Source organism: Thunnus thynnus, chromosome 1 (assembly GCF_963924715.1).
Source record: "Thunnus thynnus chromosome 1, fThuThy2.1, whole genome shotgun sequence".
NCBI classification, from domain to species: Eukaryota; Metazoa; Chordata; class Actinopteri; order Scombriformes; family Scombridae; genus Thunnus; species Thunnus thynnus.
The window spans coordinates 33,195,504-33,211,607 of record NC_089517.1 but is presented as its reverse complement, the minus strand read 5'-3'; the positions used below and the strand labels follow the sequence as shown (position 1 = coordinate 33,211,607).

General features: G+C 39.0%; 1 protein-coding gene across 3 annotated transcripts in view; it reads right to left on the bottom strand.

Moving 5' to 3' along the window:
* The window catches only part of phkb (phosphorylase kinase, beta), a 111,853-nt gene that overhangs the window by 23,671 nt on the left and 72,078 nt on the right, over window positions 1-16,104 (bottom strand). For all 3 annotated transcript variants that reach the window (XM_067596030.1, XM_067596038.1, XM_067596046.1), the window contains 2 exons: window positions 8,139-8,194; window positions 7,179-7,272 (listed from right to left, as the gene is read on the bottom strand). In XM_067596030.1, the coding sequence (XP_067452131.1) occupies window positions 7,179-7,272; window positions 8,139-8,194 (150 nt within the window). The remainder of the gene's footprint in view (window positions 1-7,178; window positions 7,273-8,138; window positions 8,195-16,104) is intronic.

Sequence of the window (16,104 nt, the reverse complement as noted above, 5' to 3'; positions counted from 1 at the left end):
TCTCTAAATGCATTTTAATGCACTATGCTGCTGTCATCTTTTTTTTAAAATTGGCATTTGTTTTTTTGTCATTTTTAAGGGAATTTTTAGATATATATCTTTATCCTTTCTGTTGTTGTGGCACTGCTGTGGGATGGGAGGTCATTTTTTTATGTATGCAAGTTTGCAAGAAAATTAATCTTGAATGTATGATCCAGTAGTTTTGAGGCTTGACCCATAAAAGTCAGCTTTGAATTTAAACATCATTTTAAAAATCTGTCTCTTGTGAGTTGCCTAACTTTAGGGAAGCTCAATACTAAATCATTGGAGTATCCCTTTAAAGTTAAAATATCAACCAGTTGAGTATTTTTCTTGCTGTGGTTTACACTTCAGTAAATTAGTGAAATGACTGTTTTTATTACCCAGTTTGCAGATCTGTTTTACTCATTTAAGACATTTGAAACTTGTCCATACGCTATAATTCCACCCCCTCTGGCTCTACAGAAGAAGTACTGTTGCTTAATCAAGTCAAGTCATGTCCTAGGACATGTCCAAGTACTCCAAGTTTGTTAGCTGAAAAATGTTGACATCAGCAGTGAAGGATGTCCAGTGTACAGAGGCTGGGAGAGAGCCTGGCATCCATGCTCAACAGGGTTTGGCTGAATGTGCTCAGAGTAGCTGACGTCAATTTTCACATTTAATTGGTAGACTAAAAACTCTGTAGTTTCAGCTAAGTCACTTCAAACCTTAACAGTCAAAACAAGCTACAATCAACAAGGTTGTCTTACATGATGTCTTTTTCACAACTTGGAGCATCACAGACATCAGATGAATAGAAATCCTTGACTGTTTCTTACAGGTACAGCGGTAATTACCAAGCTACTATATAAAAGGGAAAGAGAGAAAAAGGTCATGGCCTTCTCCCTTTGCAATATGTGAAATGCTTTTAGAGGTGGCAGCAAGGAGAATACGGAAGCTTCAGTTTCCAGAGTATTTCTTTGGGGCTTCAGTTAAGAGCTTCTTAGAGCTGTGTCACCTGCTGCCGCATTCTCCCAACTCAACACAGCTGCAATACATAGAATCAACCAAAAGGTGGTGCTCTGCTACTCCTGTGCGCCTGCTCGCTGTTTTGAAAAGCCTGAGCTGAACACAACAGGAGAACGCAAGGGTTAGAGCAATTAAAAGAAATTATACTAAAAGAAGAAAAGGTACAGTATCTATAAAAGAATGTTAATTGAGGATTAAGTGACAGTGCAAATAAATGCCCTAAAAGACATATATAAGACCTGGGGGAGAAAAGCAGAGGGAGGTTAGAAGAACCTCTGCACCCAACACTTCCTGTGTGCAGAATACCAATGAAGAACGACAACACACAAGCAGCCTATCAAAGCATCCTTTCATTCCCTCGCATTTCCACTGACCGCAGCACAAACAGCAAGCCTGACAGGTGGGAGAGATAATACAAGCTGTATTTTTGCAGTGGCTTCAAGGTGCAAAATTGTACGACTACTTATTGGCAAACTCTGCATAACTTTTAATTCACCACTGGGACATTCCTCAGTTTCATAGGAGCTCAGAAAGGAGTAGGTTTCTGAACATTTTTATTGCTGCCAGGTTGATGCGCTGAAGAGCATAAATGCAACTCTTGGTGTCACAAAATGTGCATAACAGATTAACTTTTACGGTAGATGCTGTTATCCAGAGGGACTTATAGTGAATGTACAGGCTGAGGTTCAGCGTCTTGCCAGACAGCTACAAATGATACTATAAATTCCTATTGAACTTGGTTTTGGTTCTGTGACAGTTTCTCTAACCACTAGGTCACCGCATTAAAGGTCTTTATAGGTTTGGATTTTTTCATGTTCGTCTTAAACAATACTCACATGCTCCTATTTCTGTGCAAAAATTAATTCTGAACTACAACAGAAGCTAACATTACGCTTCTTAAGTTGGAGTCAGTCAAATCAAGTGGGTGTCTTCCAAAATTACAATCTTTTTAGTACTAAATTGCCTCTCCCTCTGTTTCCCCCAACAACATTTCCTTGCTGAGCTATATATGGTAGAGGGACACTGATAAAAAAGAGGGAAATTTGTACTAGAAAGACTGTAACTTTGGAGGATACCCACTATCTGACTAACTCTGCCTGCTAAAGCCTCACAGTAGTCTCTGCTAAACCTTATAGACTGTATTTTTGTACAAAACAAGGACTGCAGATTTTAACCACCAGCTCATATAGAATAATGTAAGACGGGATCTCTTTACGGCCTGCATGGAGCGGAGGAATGATTACAGCAACCAATTACTTAATTTCAGCGTAAAGGGAAATTCTGCTATTTATCAACCTGGGTCCTCTTCTTATATTTTTGTCCATATTTGTCATGATAACACTGTACTCACCATTTCCATTGGATGGATTTGTTAAATGCATGTAATGCAACATTCATCATAGTCATCATCACACCCCTAACGAAAGTAAACACAGAAAGTAGTCTCCTGGAAATCAGTGTAGTAATTTTAGAAGACTGCATAGCACTGCAAAACGTGTTTAAAATGTTAGTTTTCTGAGAGGATGAGGGAGGCTCACGCGTTTTGTTTCAATCAACATCATTCTCGCTGGAGTCCTCATTTCCCAAAACTCTATTACTGAAGTGGTGAGTAAAATGTTGTCAAGGCTAATTGTTACAATGTACAAAAATATGAATAGACCTCCAATCTTTATTCAATGTGTCTCTTTAGCAAATTCATTAGCATCTGACATAACAGGAGAAGACGAACGAGAGACACAACAGAGAAAATGTCGGACATTTATGTTGCATATCAGCTATGAAACAGAGAGAGGAACATGTATTGCTGTTTACCTAACAGAAGGCTATTTTTGGGCAAAGCAGTGATTTGCAAGGGGATAAGCTTTAGGGTGTACGTGTGGGAATAACACATTGCAAAATGTAATTGCCACTCTCCCATTTTCAGGCAGCTGTTGTCAACACAATCAAACGGCTGCGAGGGACGAGGTGAGGTGAGCAAATGCAGCCTGCAGCACCGGAGATGGTGGTGACTCCGAGATAAACAGATTCTGTCGAGGAAGGAACGTCTGTCTGGGCTTTGGATTTAATATTCAGCACAGCGCCCGCTCTGACTCACAATTGCATATCCATCTGAGAGGCTGAGCACCACGCAGCAGAAAGAGGCAGAGGGGAAAGAAGGAAAAAGTAACAGGTATGACAGTTCAAAGGCAGATGATAGACCTGGAGGGGTGAGCTGTTTGGTGTAACGGACATAATGGGGGCGGGGCAGGATGTAGGCCTAGAGGGGAGAATAGGGTTAGAGAAACGGATGTGATGGATATAGCAAAAGAGGGACAAAAGGAAGAAAGGCCTAGAGAAAAGAACAGAGCCCAACGAGATGACATGATAGGAGAAATTGTTTGTTTACAGGAGGTGGCGGGGAAAATAGATGCCACATAACAGACATGACAGATGAGGAACAGAGGCCAGGGAGGGTTTGGGTGACGGATATGACAGAGGAGAGACAGAAGACAGGGAGATAGTAGACTTCAAACAGACATGTAGATGAGGGACAGTACTTTGAGAAGAGACCAGAGTTTGATGGTGATGATATGATGGTATTTGGTAGTACAAATGGTATAATCTGTGACAGATGAAAGAAGTAGAGTGGATGGTATGGAAATAACAGCTGATAGCTGGTTCCACTTTGGATCCTCTTCAAAGTTGGAAAAATACCAGGATTCTTTAAGTTCAGAGTCGAAAACAATTCTTTTATCTTACCTCTCTTTTTTTAGTTGCAAAGACAAATGTACAAAATTTTCAGGTAGCCATTTTGCATAATATATTGTGTCTGGACAAACCAGAATATTAGAACTGGAAAAGTAATTGTTTTATTTTAAATATACTATCACATAACACGAGTAAAAGTCATGACAGTGTAGATGTTCTAACCCCTAACCCTCACCTTAACCCTAACCCTAAAAAGCAGACCTGGAAGAGCCTAGGGATTAGTCATGGATAAGACAGCAGAGAGTTAATAAACTGTATACAGGGAGTTTTTGTTGTAACAGAATATAGGTGGGTTGGCTTGAAAAAGAGGGCAGATCAAAAGGAGAGCTGGTTAAAAATAACAGACATGAAGGTATAGATGTTGAGGGTATGTCTGAGGGGAATAGTGTAAAAAATGATTTAGTTTATGGGAGGAGGAAGCAACAGGAAAGAGACAGGAAACTAAAGCAGACAGAGTACATACTAGATAGAAGAGTGGTGTGATTGACATGACAAAGCATTGTTCTGCTTATATTTCAAAGGTCGAATAAGTATTGTGATATTGATGCCTACTAAGCTCTTTCAAAAACTACATCATTTCAAAGATCTTTTAAAAAATCTGTTTTGCTGAACTTTTCAATAGTTAGTAAAGTGACTTTTTACATCCAACAGCAGGTTTTTTATGTTCTCCTCAGAAACTCCTCAATCCCTGCAAATGATCTACTTTGTGACCTCTAAGTATTCAAATCCTAGAGTAAAACAGTTGTCAGGAAGTGATTCAAAATTACCCACTCTGAATATCACAATTTAACATTTAGGGATATCTTCAATCTCTTAAAGAACTGTCTAAAATACCCTTCTGTGAACAAATTCGGAAGCTGCTTAGGTCCACACATCTCCAATTTGCCAAAGTGACACAGTGACAGCTCCACCATTATGCTGATCAATCAACATGAACAATCACTACTCAACTAATCAATCACTTCAACCAACCTGTATCTTGGCTGTGATTGATGGGACAATCAAGAGGAAAATCTTAAGAGCAGGAAATCTTGTACTGGCTGAGCCAAGTTCTTCTGGGATATTGATAGCTAACTGCTGAAATGTAATCTGGCTGACTGTAAGATTGATTTGTGTAGTGGCGCTGTGATGGCATCAATAGTCTATCCATAGACTGTAAAAAAAAATATGGACGTAGTCACCGTGACGTCACCCATTGGTTTGTGGACTTCCATTTCAAAGCCTCGACTTTGGCGATTTGACTGTCGCCATATTGAATTTGACCATTGCCATCTTTGATTTTTGGAGCCAGAAGTGACCATATTTGGCCAACAAGGTGAAGCTGACCCTAGCGCTAGCTGCTAGCTTGGTTAGCATGGTGCATTTACAGTCTATGGTTAACTTTGATAATGCTTCTATTTTTCTAGACTTTTTTATGCGACCAAAATGTTACAGTAAACTTTGATGAGCTGAAAAAACACTGTGAACAACCTGGTATCATGCCAAAGTATGTAATACACCTGCTGGTCCACTGTGTCAGTGTCACATTTTGCCTCGCTTAGGCATGAAAAATACATGCATATACGTTAGGAGCATTTTTTATAATATGGCACCTCTATCAGCAGTAATCAGCAGGACAACATAATTTGTCTGTGCTTAATAAAATAAAATAATCATGTTTTATGGTGTGACAACGCTGTGGTTCAGGTCTGGTTGGCTTGGTTAGGGTTAGGGAAAGATCATGGTTTGGGTTAAAATGATCACTTAAATGTGGTGTGGGTTAAAGTTACTGTATCCTTAAAGTTAGGCGACCTTTGTTGTCATGGCAACAGTAAACTCCACGACAACTGTAGTTACTCGATAAAAAAAACGTAACACTCGCAGTTGGAAGTGGGAAGCAAACAGTGATCTCCTGCAGCTAAGACCACTTTTTGTCATCTAACTATCTACCTATCCACCCAACCAGCCAGTGTATTACACGTTTGGTGTGATACTGGGCTGCTGTGAAAGCAACAGCTACGCCTATACTCTGTGAATCTGGGGATACGCCATGGTTAAGTTACATAATCAACGTCATCGCATTGTGGTCAATCACAAGGTATCCATGCCCTAAAGCATACCCTACTTTATTGTCTACTTAACTCTAAATGGGACCATAAGTTCAGGACATCATGCTGTATTGAAGACTTGAAACTATTGATTGAGACCATAAACTCATTAGGTCTCAATCATAAGTTAATAAATCAAGTGAGAAGTAGGGTCATTTTCTCATAAACTTCCGTACAATTGGACTTCTTTTGGGGGCCAGTGGAGTCACCCCCTGCCCCCTGTTCTTAGAGAGAATGCAGGTTTAAGGCACTTCCACATTGGCTTCCCTTTTCAGATGAGAGCTATCCGTTTGAGTCTATCACAGTTTTCTCCTGTTATATATCCTCAGAACTATTCATAGCAGAGGACAATGAATGTGAATCTCCTTTTCTACAGTTAGGGAAAAGACATCAAACCAAGCAACAAAGCACTGCAGCTAATCATGCACTGCAAAATGTCTGCAATCAGCAAGGTTTCAATTGACCATTCCCTGCACAATCATAGCTTAGCAACCATAACTAGGCACAGCAGGCCTGTCAAGCCTTGCATTTCTCGTCAAGTTGAGTTGTGTGTGTAGTAAGAGATACTCTGAGCATAAAGAGTTTGGGAGATGGTGTATTTCACTTTTAGCATTTATGTAAGGAATGGATTAAACACTGTGTGGCAAATAAGCCCTATCCAGACTAGTATTACATTTTAACTAAACTGAAAATAATTTAGTTAGCAAACATTATTTTACAGGTAACATTAGAAAATTCCCCTTTCATAACTTGAAGATGGGAGCTGGTGGTCCTGAATGCTACTATATACTAGTTTGTCCTTCTTTTTATTTGGCTTGGCGAAGCCAAATAAAAACCTCCAGCTAAACTCATTACTCCTCAAAGCCTTTTTTCTTTTCTGTCTTTTTTTATAACCTATTATTTGAAAATATGAACAACACAGCATAAACCTCTAACCTCTGTGTTGCTCATCCAAGAATGTTATACTGTATTCTGTTAAAAAGAATACCATTTTAATCATATTTTTATTTATAATACTGTACTATAATACTAGAGGTAACTAGCTCTACTCTGCAAAACAAGAACAATTCTACGGCTGGGTCAGAAATCACTCCCTATTTACTAAAATGCCAGTTTTTGTCCAACTTCGTCTGAAATCAAGGCCCCTTTGTTTAAAAAATTACTATGAATTTTGCCACCGTTATCGTTGTAAAGTGCATATGTGCTATGTAAGAATGGAAAGCTGGACATAGCATAGCATAGCATAGCATTAGCACTGCAACAGTAACTAATGCTTGATTGTTAACTCGGGAACTGATCAATGTGTGTTTGTGTTACCTTGACCAGTTCCTTCTGAGGCCAGATTTGGATGGGCTCCACCTGTTGGGGCGTCTGGGTCTGAATGCCGTAGGTGTTCAGAAACACCTGGAGTCTACACACACACACACACACAAAATTACAATCTTACAAACTATAATTTTAGGCATTTTACATAGCTATTAGTGTATTTTTAGCACAGGTACCCTTTTTAAAAAAAATTTTTTTAAAAAAACAACCCATTTACCAGTCCTAAATCAGACATAAAATATATTTATTCAATTCTTTGTTATTTCATATTCCTTGGGGGAAAACGTGTGAATTATATCTAATAATTATCTCCTAATAAATATGCTATTCTGTAACAACAGCTGCTGACCTTTAAGAAATCTGTAACTCATGAAAATCTGCAGCTACTACAAGTCTATAGTCCTTGTGAAGCTGCAGCTGTGTCAGTAGAATGTTAATAAATCTATCGGGCTTGTGTCTTTGAAAATATAAAACTAATGTTAATCATTTTCACTGTAAAACCTTTATCTATTATAAAGCTGTAGCTGTTATTGAACTGCAGTATATATTAGCGAGCATAAGAGGACTGCAGTGAGAAAGACAAGTCCTGATGGGGACTTGCCAGCCAGAGTAATTGAAGCTACAGGTTAACAAGCTTCACAGAGTCATTTGACCCTGTTTGACACACACACACACCCACACTCTTACACATGTATCAGAGCGTACGAACACACGCACACATACTCAAACGAACCCACGCACACGATGAGAAGAGTGACTGATGATGGCAGAGGTCAGGCCGAGCTTGAGCTTTATGAGCTCAGCACAATTACAGCGCTGAGCGAGCCGAACAGGAGAGAAAATAACCTCGCTTTATGGCCTGCAGCACATTAAGAGACACACACACACACACATATATATATATATATATATATACATAGACACACACACACACACCCACACACACATTACCTCTGGCTCTCAGCTATCAGGGACACGTGAACCACAACATCATTCTCTATGGGGCCCTGTGAGAGAGACAGAGAACAGAGAGATTAACATGTGAACCACATCTCTACTACATGTTGCATATGTTACATCAGTAGTTATATAACATTGTATTGTGTGGTTATTTTTGTGAAAACATTCCTCCTTTGGCAACACTGTGAATTTCATATAAACCTGTTGAATCGTTATGGATGGATTACAAATGTTTAGGTCCAAGTGTTTTGTTATTTCTCAGATTCACAATAATATTGTTTTTATATGTTCACAATTATGTAGTAGCTATTCTTTTTACATTCTCACTTCTTTTATTGCTTAATTTCTTTGCTTTAGTTATACTATTAATCTAACATCCATACCAATAAAGCACACTGGCAAAGAACTAACCTGACTTCAATAAAATTGATCATTTGTGTGTGTGTGTGTGTGTCAGAGAGAGAAGAGCAGACAGTGGTTGAAATCAGAATTCAGCTCACTCTTTCATTAAGTGACAGCAGCCTGTGTTATTGTTTTCTCCACTCTCACATAATTTAAAGCTCCGAATAAGCAACAAAGGTTGATGAGAGATGCGGGAGCAGTGGGCTGGGAGGGAAGGAGCTAGGAATTACAAGGATGAGGGAGATGTGCCAAGGAAGGAAAAACAGAGATCAGAGAAACATCAGGCTGGTTACATTGACATTTTTTTCCACTTTGGTGCCCAAAAAGTGAGATTTGTTGAAAACTGAAATTACATTTGAATGGAGAAGTACGACAGAGAGAGAGGAGATAGGGAGGCATGACATTTCAATTGATTTTCTTTCCAAGATAAGAGATATAATAAACAAATTAACTTATGGATATTTTGGTTATCATGTTATGCCATTTATAAAGTAGAAATCTTAAGCATTTTCTGGTTCCAGCTTCTCCAATGTGAGGATTTGCTGCTTTTCATGTCATTCTATCATTTAACATCTTTGTATGAAGTGACTAGTAACTGAGTACAATTACTCAAGTACGGCATTTGAGTGCAATTTTGAGATACTTGTACTATTCAGTACCATTTTAAACTTCTTTATACTCTACTACATTTCAGAGGGAAATATTTTGCTTTTTTACTCCACTACTTTTATTTGATAGCTATAGTAAAAAAAAACAAAAAAAAAACATATAATAAGCTTGTAAAATACAGTGCTTATAAAAGCAGTGTCTAGTTTGAACCCCAAACAGGTGAACTCAGTTGTTCAGCTTAACAGTTTAAAGGATAACTCTGGTGATATTTATTTTCTTATAGCCAGAAAATCCCATGAAAAACTCAAATCAGCAATGAACTAATCCACCTACTAAATCTTGCCTGTGTATCAAAAGCGTGATTTATCTTATTACTCTGTGCCATAGAGCCTCGTCTGTCCAAAAACTATTAAAAACACATTAGTGAGCCAGATCATAGCACTGGGTGAACATGTTCCCTCATTACCGAGAACATGGACACTGTAGTTTATTTTTTCAATCCCACAAACACCATCCTGCTGCTGTAAGTACTCACAAGACCGCCAAATGTGTATTAAAACACCACTAAAATAGTCCAAATGTACTAATGCTTCTGTTTGAGTTAGGTCTGCTGAAAAAAAACAGTACCCAGCTGTTTCAGAAAATTACTTGGCTTTCTTTTTAAAATGAAACTAGATAATTGTAAGAAGTATGAGTTATCAAATGACTTATGATTGAGTCCCACAGACAGGGTAGAGAGGTTGGACAGACTGACAAATTGTTGGATAATAAAAATGTTGAATAAGTCTAGCCTTCTCTTCTTTAACCACTTTTCTAAATCAATGTGCAGGCTTCTCTAAAGGACAGCTCTTCAGTTATTATTGCTTTCTTAATATTGTAACAATGTGGTTGGACAATAACCCCAAGATATGTAGCAATGAAACTGTATAAATGCTATCATAAAAGGACAAAGTAAAGATAAAAACTGAAAAAAACCCAAGTATACAAAAAAAACAATGCTTTCTGGACTAAAGCTGTACAAACAAAAGGCTTTTCATGGCTTTCACAGCTGAGGCCTCAGAAGTAGGCAGTCAAGGTAACGCTTTACAGCAGTACATGCAGCGATATGGAGACAGTCACAATTGGCCAAAAGAGCAACACAAATTTCATGTTGGTGAGAGACAGAGATAGAATAGAGAGAAAAGGGGAAAAGAAGGAACAAACAGTCCTTTCTCTGCAGTAATCTCAGACCCTTTAGGCTATGGACAATCAGTGAAAAGACAGAAAAGAGACGTCACAGTTGTTTGTCTTGTAGTGGAGGACCTGCACACTGAATAAATCACATGCAAATGAAGCAAGAATGTTCTGAAGAGACATCTGTGAATGTTTTTCACTCACAAAGGCTGGCACTACACATGTAATCTATCAATGTGTTTTTGGAAACTGAAACGTCAATATCATCTTCTGCTAAGAAAGACACTTATTTGTGTATGTTTATAACAATAATAATAATAATGATAATAATGATAACAACAATAATAATAAGAAGAAGAAGAAGAATGATAATAAGAATAATAAGAATAATAATAATTTATTTGTATAGCACTTTTCACAACACAATTACAAAGTGCTTTATAGAACAGGATAAAATAGTACACACAGTCAGGATAAAAACAACAAAAACATAAAGTGTATAATAAAAACAATTGAAATAAAGCGATAAGAGGGATAGAAACTAGGCAAACAGATTTACTATAAAAAGCCTTCCTGTAAAAGCAAGTTGTGAGAAGTGATTTAAAAGAAGGCACTGAGTTTGCTCCTCAGACAGGGAGTTCCACTCTAACGGAAAACTCCCAGTTTTCTTTTGTAACGAGGTGAGCTGTGGGAACAGTTGGGAGGTTCCTACCTGAGAAGGCTCATACAGCGTGAGTAAATTGATGATATAGGTAGGAGTAAGACCATGTTCATTCCTTTTGTTCTCTCTTGCTTTCCTAATCAAGATTCATGCATACTGTTACATTTATGTACATGTAAATATGTACATACATACAACAGTAAATATCTGTATGAATCCTTCGGTGCCTTTCATCTTCTTGCTCTTTATTTGTAGAAATCCCATTTGTTCATGTATTTCATATGTGTGATATGTATATATGTGTGTGTGTGTTAAGCTGACGCACTAGATGATTTGTCACACAGAACCATCTGAGAAGTCGTCCTTGGAAACTGTTTGGAAAAGGGCAGGCGCTTTCAAAAAATACTTGGCAGGTGATTGGATGAACCATCTGTCTGTCACCGTCTAACCTTGTGAGGCAGCTGGATTCGCAAGAATCCTCATGGGACACTGATTGGTCAGAACCGCCGGTGGTATGGACACAAGTGCATAACTTGAAACTGACAAGATGGATTCTCGCATGATCTCATGAATCCAGCTGCCTTGCGAGGTAATGTGTGTGTGTGTGTAAGTGAACCGCAAGCAGAGACAATCCTCTTCATTGCACTGAGTGAGGGTCTATTCGGGGGCCATTCAGGAAGCAGGCAGCAGCTTGTGACTCACAGGAGCGGTGGCCTTTCATCTTGTTCTCATTGTGGGGATGCGCACACACATACTGATACACACATGCATACACATCGAACATGGAAACACTCTTACATGAAGGCACACAGGCACCGATACAGGCATGCATAAATAGTCAGATTCTCACTCGGTGACAGAACACACACAAATAAGCATGCTTGTGGATTCTCATACACACACACACACACACACAAATACACACAAATACAGAAAGCTGGCAGCCATTTTGTTTGGTCGATAAGAGCTGGTTTTAGCCAACAACCTAGTTATCATCAATCAGAGAGTAGAGAGAGAACAGAGAGAAGGGGGAGGCTGAGTAGAAAAAAGAGACGGCGGAACACAAATCTCTCTTGATGAATGGGGGGGCAATGGCTTCCAAAATACTGCAATGCAACTCTCTCATTAGCGCTGGTCTCTGAGCAGACAAAGGAGTCATTTGGGGAAGGAGGAGAAAATGGAAATGCATTATGGAAACACGGGAAAAATGTACTCCCTCTCACTCTCTCCTCCGCGCACTGCAGTCGAACCTCGGCGACACACGACTGCGAGAGAGGAAGATGAGATGAGTCTTCAAATGTTTCTTTAAACAACCTTTTCAGAGGCACCCTTAAACCAGTGTAGCGTGACAGAAATGGTGTTGAGTCTGAGAGGGAAGCGGAAAAGAAAAGATGTGTCGTTTCTCGGCGGGGGCTTTGCTGCAGACTGCTTAAAGGTGGTTAACAAATCATATTGGACCCTAGATGTAGCTGATGGTGCAGCCAGGGATCTTAACTCAGCACAGTTCAGGCCAGATGTAACAGTTTAAAGACCTTTGTACCACTCCCTGGAATTGGATTTCAGGCTAATTAATGAAAAGGAAAAAAAAGCTTGTAGAACAAATTAGTTGCAATTGAACACAGGTGATTCAAATTATAAAACTTTGACAGCAATAGAATAAATAATACAACAGGAAATGTGACGTTTAGAGCAATGAAGTCCAAATGTGTTCAGTGAGGCAGAGTAGATGAAAACAGACAAGTTCGGCCTGTTGTTTTAACCCTGTCTTGCACTACCTCTTAGAGCAGACATGCATGTGAATTAAATGCTTCTTGAGTGTAAAAATGTGCTCTCTCCATCTCACTACACCGTCTCCACCTACACATTAAACCTACAGATGAATGCTACAAGTTCAATCAGCTACTCTTGGGAAATTCTACTGGAAATCGCTGACTGCAGTAGAGGAAGACAAGGCATGCTTAGGGAGGTTGAGTAAGTCACAAAAAATGAATTGCATCACTTTGTCATGAAATAACCTAGAATGCAACATCACAGATTAATGATATCTAACAGTGTATGTATCTAAGAGGGAGGTTTGCTGGTGGGCAAACAGTGGGGATTCAGCTGCTGACTGCTAAAGGGCAGCTGAATATCACAGATTACTGAGATCTAACTGATGAGGTGCATTTCCTCTGAGATGTATTTATATTTTCTGGTTGTCCTGTTCATAGGACCATAAAGCCAACATAATTGCTGGTGCCTTTTACATACAAACATAAAAAACATTACAAGGTGGAGTGTTTTTTATATTTTTGAATTTATGCCCATAAAGATTCAAAGAGTAAGAATGTGTTGATAACGCAATACAACCTTATAATGTAACTTGTTTTAACTTCTAATTCTTTAGCTGTGTTCAATATAGGCTACAGTGCATCACAAAAAAACTTACAGATGCTATAATTCATATTTTTATATTGCAATGGATCAAATTGACTGTATGCAACATGGAAGGGGTTACTCCCAGTGACAAAAGCACAGTTCCCCTCAGCTCTATGGAGCATTTAAGTGTCTTTCAGCTCATTAGTTTGGTTTTCCAGCCCACAACTTTTGATTCACTCTCACCACTTTAATCAGTCATATTTCCAGCCACACAGGGCAGCTGTTTTCAATGACAAACCCTGATAAACCGACTGTACGCTACCTGCCCAGCACCAAACAGCAGAAAAGTTAGCGACTAGCTAGTGAACATAGTGGAGCATATAGCAAATATATTTCCCTCAGGAGTTCTTGAGAAAAAAAACAAAGCTAAAAGTAGAGAAAATATTGGATTCAAAATCAGTGCTAAGTTTACCCTGTATGTGCTGGATGGGTAAATATGTGTTGGGGGATCAGACTACACAAATTCAGCCTGATTTTGACACGATCTTGTCATCGCTGACAAATTTCCAGTGTCAGGCCCAATTATGAACGTCACGAACAATGAATGGGCCTTGTAATTGAAGAACAGTTGTGTGGTGTCTGGGACGCCCCACGACACCCCGACAAAAAGTCTAGCATGTCAGAATTTGTTGTATTATGAGTGCTCTCTGGCACACATATGTAAACACCAACACAGAGAGTCAAAGTTGTCCAGCAGCTGTCCAGCTGAGCTGAGCCGCACTTGGTGTCTGAGACAGCTGGAAGAACAGCAGCTCATCTCCTTCATTCATTCATTTTTTCTTTCACGAGACCTTATGTTCACATACAGTACACTCAGGAACGGGTCTACAATCGTTTTTTCTTTCTTTTCTTTTTCTTTGCAGAATACAAGACCGCCAGCATCACACATAGGGCTTCTGTAGCCATGATTGACAATATCTTGACCCTCCTCACCAACAACCTATGAACTTGTGTAAGGTCGAGAACGATGATTGGTCAGGGTCATATTTGTAGTGCTCCCAACCACGACATGACAAGAATTTATGGCACTATGATTGCCTGATCTAACATGGTGACCATTGTGAAAGACAAAAATATTGTGTAGTCTGATCCAGTCATTAAAAAAAGTCAGTGTGGTGTTTACAGATTGTTTCTGCTGCCCCCATGTGGCCAAAACATCAGTTAATGCAGGTTTAAGCATATAAATTACTGCATTTAAGGATTTTTGAGACTTTAAATTTCCATCACTTTGTAAATCCATTTTATGGATCCGTAGGACCTGTAAATACTCTCTGGGTCACAGTACCTTGTTTCATTTACCAATTTCGCTGGTGTTATAATATTGAACTACTCTCACAAACATGCGATACAGAATATCAGAGTTGCGAGTGCCTGAGGGAAATCCAGCCCACCAGACCAGAACACTGAATACATAAACACTGTACACAAGAGGGCATGAACAACAGCAGAGACCTCAGAGTTGCCACCATGCAGAACTTGTGCTCTGTTAGCTTGATCACATCAACAGTGCAGGCATCCTGCTACCAACCCATACCGCAGCACCAATCATTAATTAAATCACTGAATACCACTGAGTTTTGTCTCCAACTTGCTCGACTGAATTGATATGGAAATGAGATTCATTTATTCATGAATTAAGAAGAACAAAGCGAAAACAATGCGAGGGAAGTATTTAATATTAACTTGAGACCCCTTGTAGGAGGACTGTTTGAAAAAACAGATGCGGTTTAGGCCATCTGTGAAGTATATGGTTATACAGTAGCAGGAATTGGCAGATGGTGTGATCAGCATAAATAATTACGCACACCAAAGTCTGGCCAAAGGTTTTAAATACAGAAAGGAAAACAATAGAAACTCTGCAAGGAAGTATTAAACAAGGTTCACTGATTCTCTCTTGTCTCATATGGAGCTTCCTGCAGAGCACCTGTTTGGTTTGGTCAAGTCGAGTTTATAATGTTTCACCAAAAGCATACGTCAAAGGGTTTTACAAATAAAGGGCCTTAATCAACAGTCAATCATCAAACAAAGTGATTCACTATGGTACTTACTGTATAGTAACTCACTTATAGGAATTGGAGAAGTCTGGTCCAAAAGCATTAAATGGAATCTCTCTGCAGCCAACACAGAGGGCTGAAGCTGCAAAAGGACATTTGTCTACACCTGGAAAACAACAACTCAGCACTACTGCAGTCACTGCCCTGTGCTGAGCAAGACTGTTCTAGACCAGTTTGAAAAATGTCTAATCATTGAAGATAAAGCTGCTGTTATTTTACCTTTTCATGATTATATATTAAAAAAAAATCTAATGAAAAAACAAAGTAAATGATGAATGTAACATACAATACTGTCAATCAGGGAGTTGAGAGTTCTGACAACTCCAGTTTCAATGAAAAGGATAAGGTCCCTGATTTTCTACCTTGCTAATATAGCAAGGGTTAGATTGAAAGCAGGGGTATGCTATAAACAGACCATTTGGTACAACATGTTGGGGGACCATGTATGAGCACAAAATTGTTAAAAGCTGTTCTGAACTGCTAAATTCAAAGTCGGGGCAAAAAGCCTGCCATCTTAGAGAGCGGCAAGATAGTGGTTCAAATGGGGATTAAGACGCATCCTTTTGAACAGTCTCTTCCCAGAGAAATTCACAGTGCTGGGCTCATTTGTAAATATGTAAAATTATGGTAATAATAATAA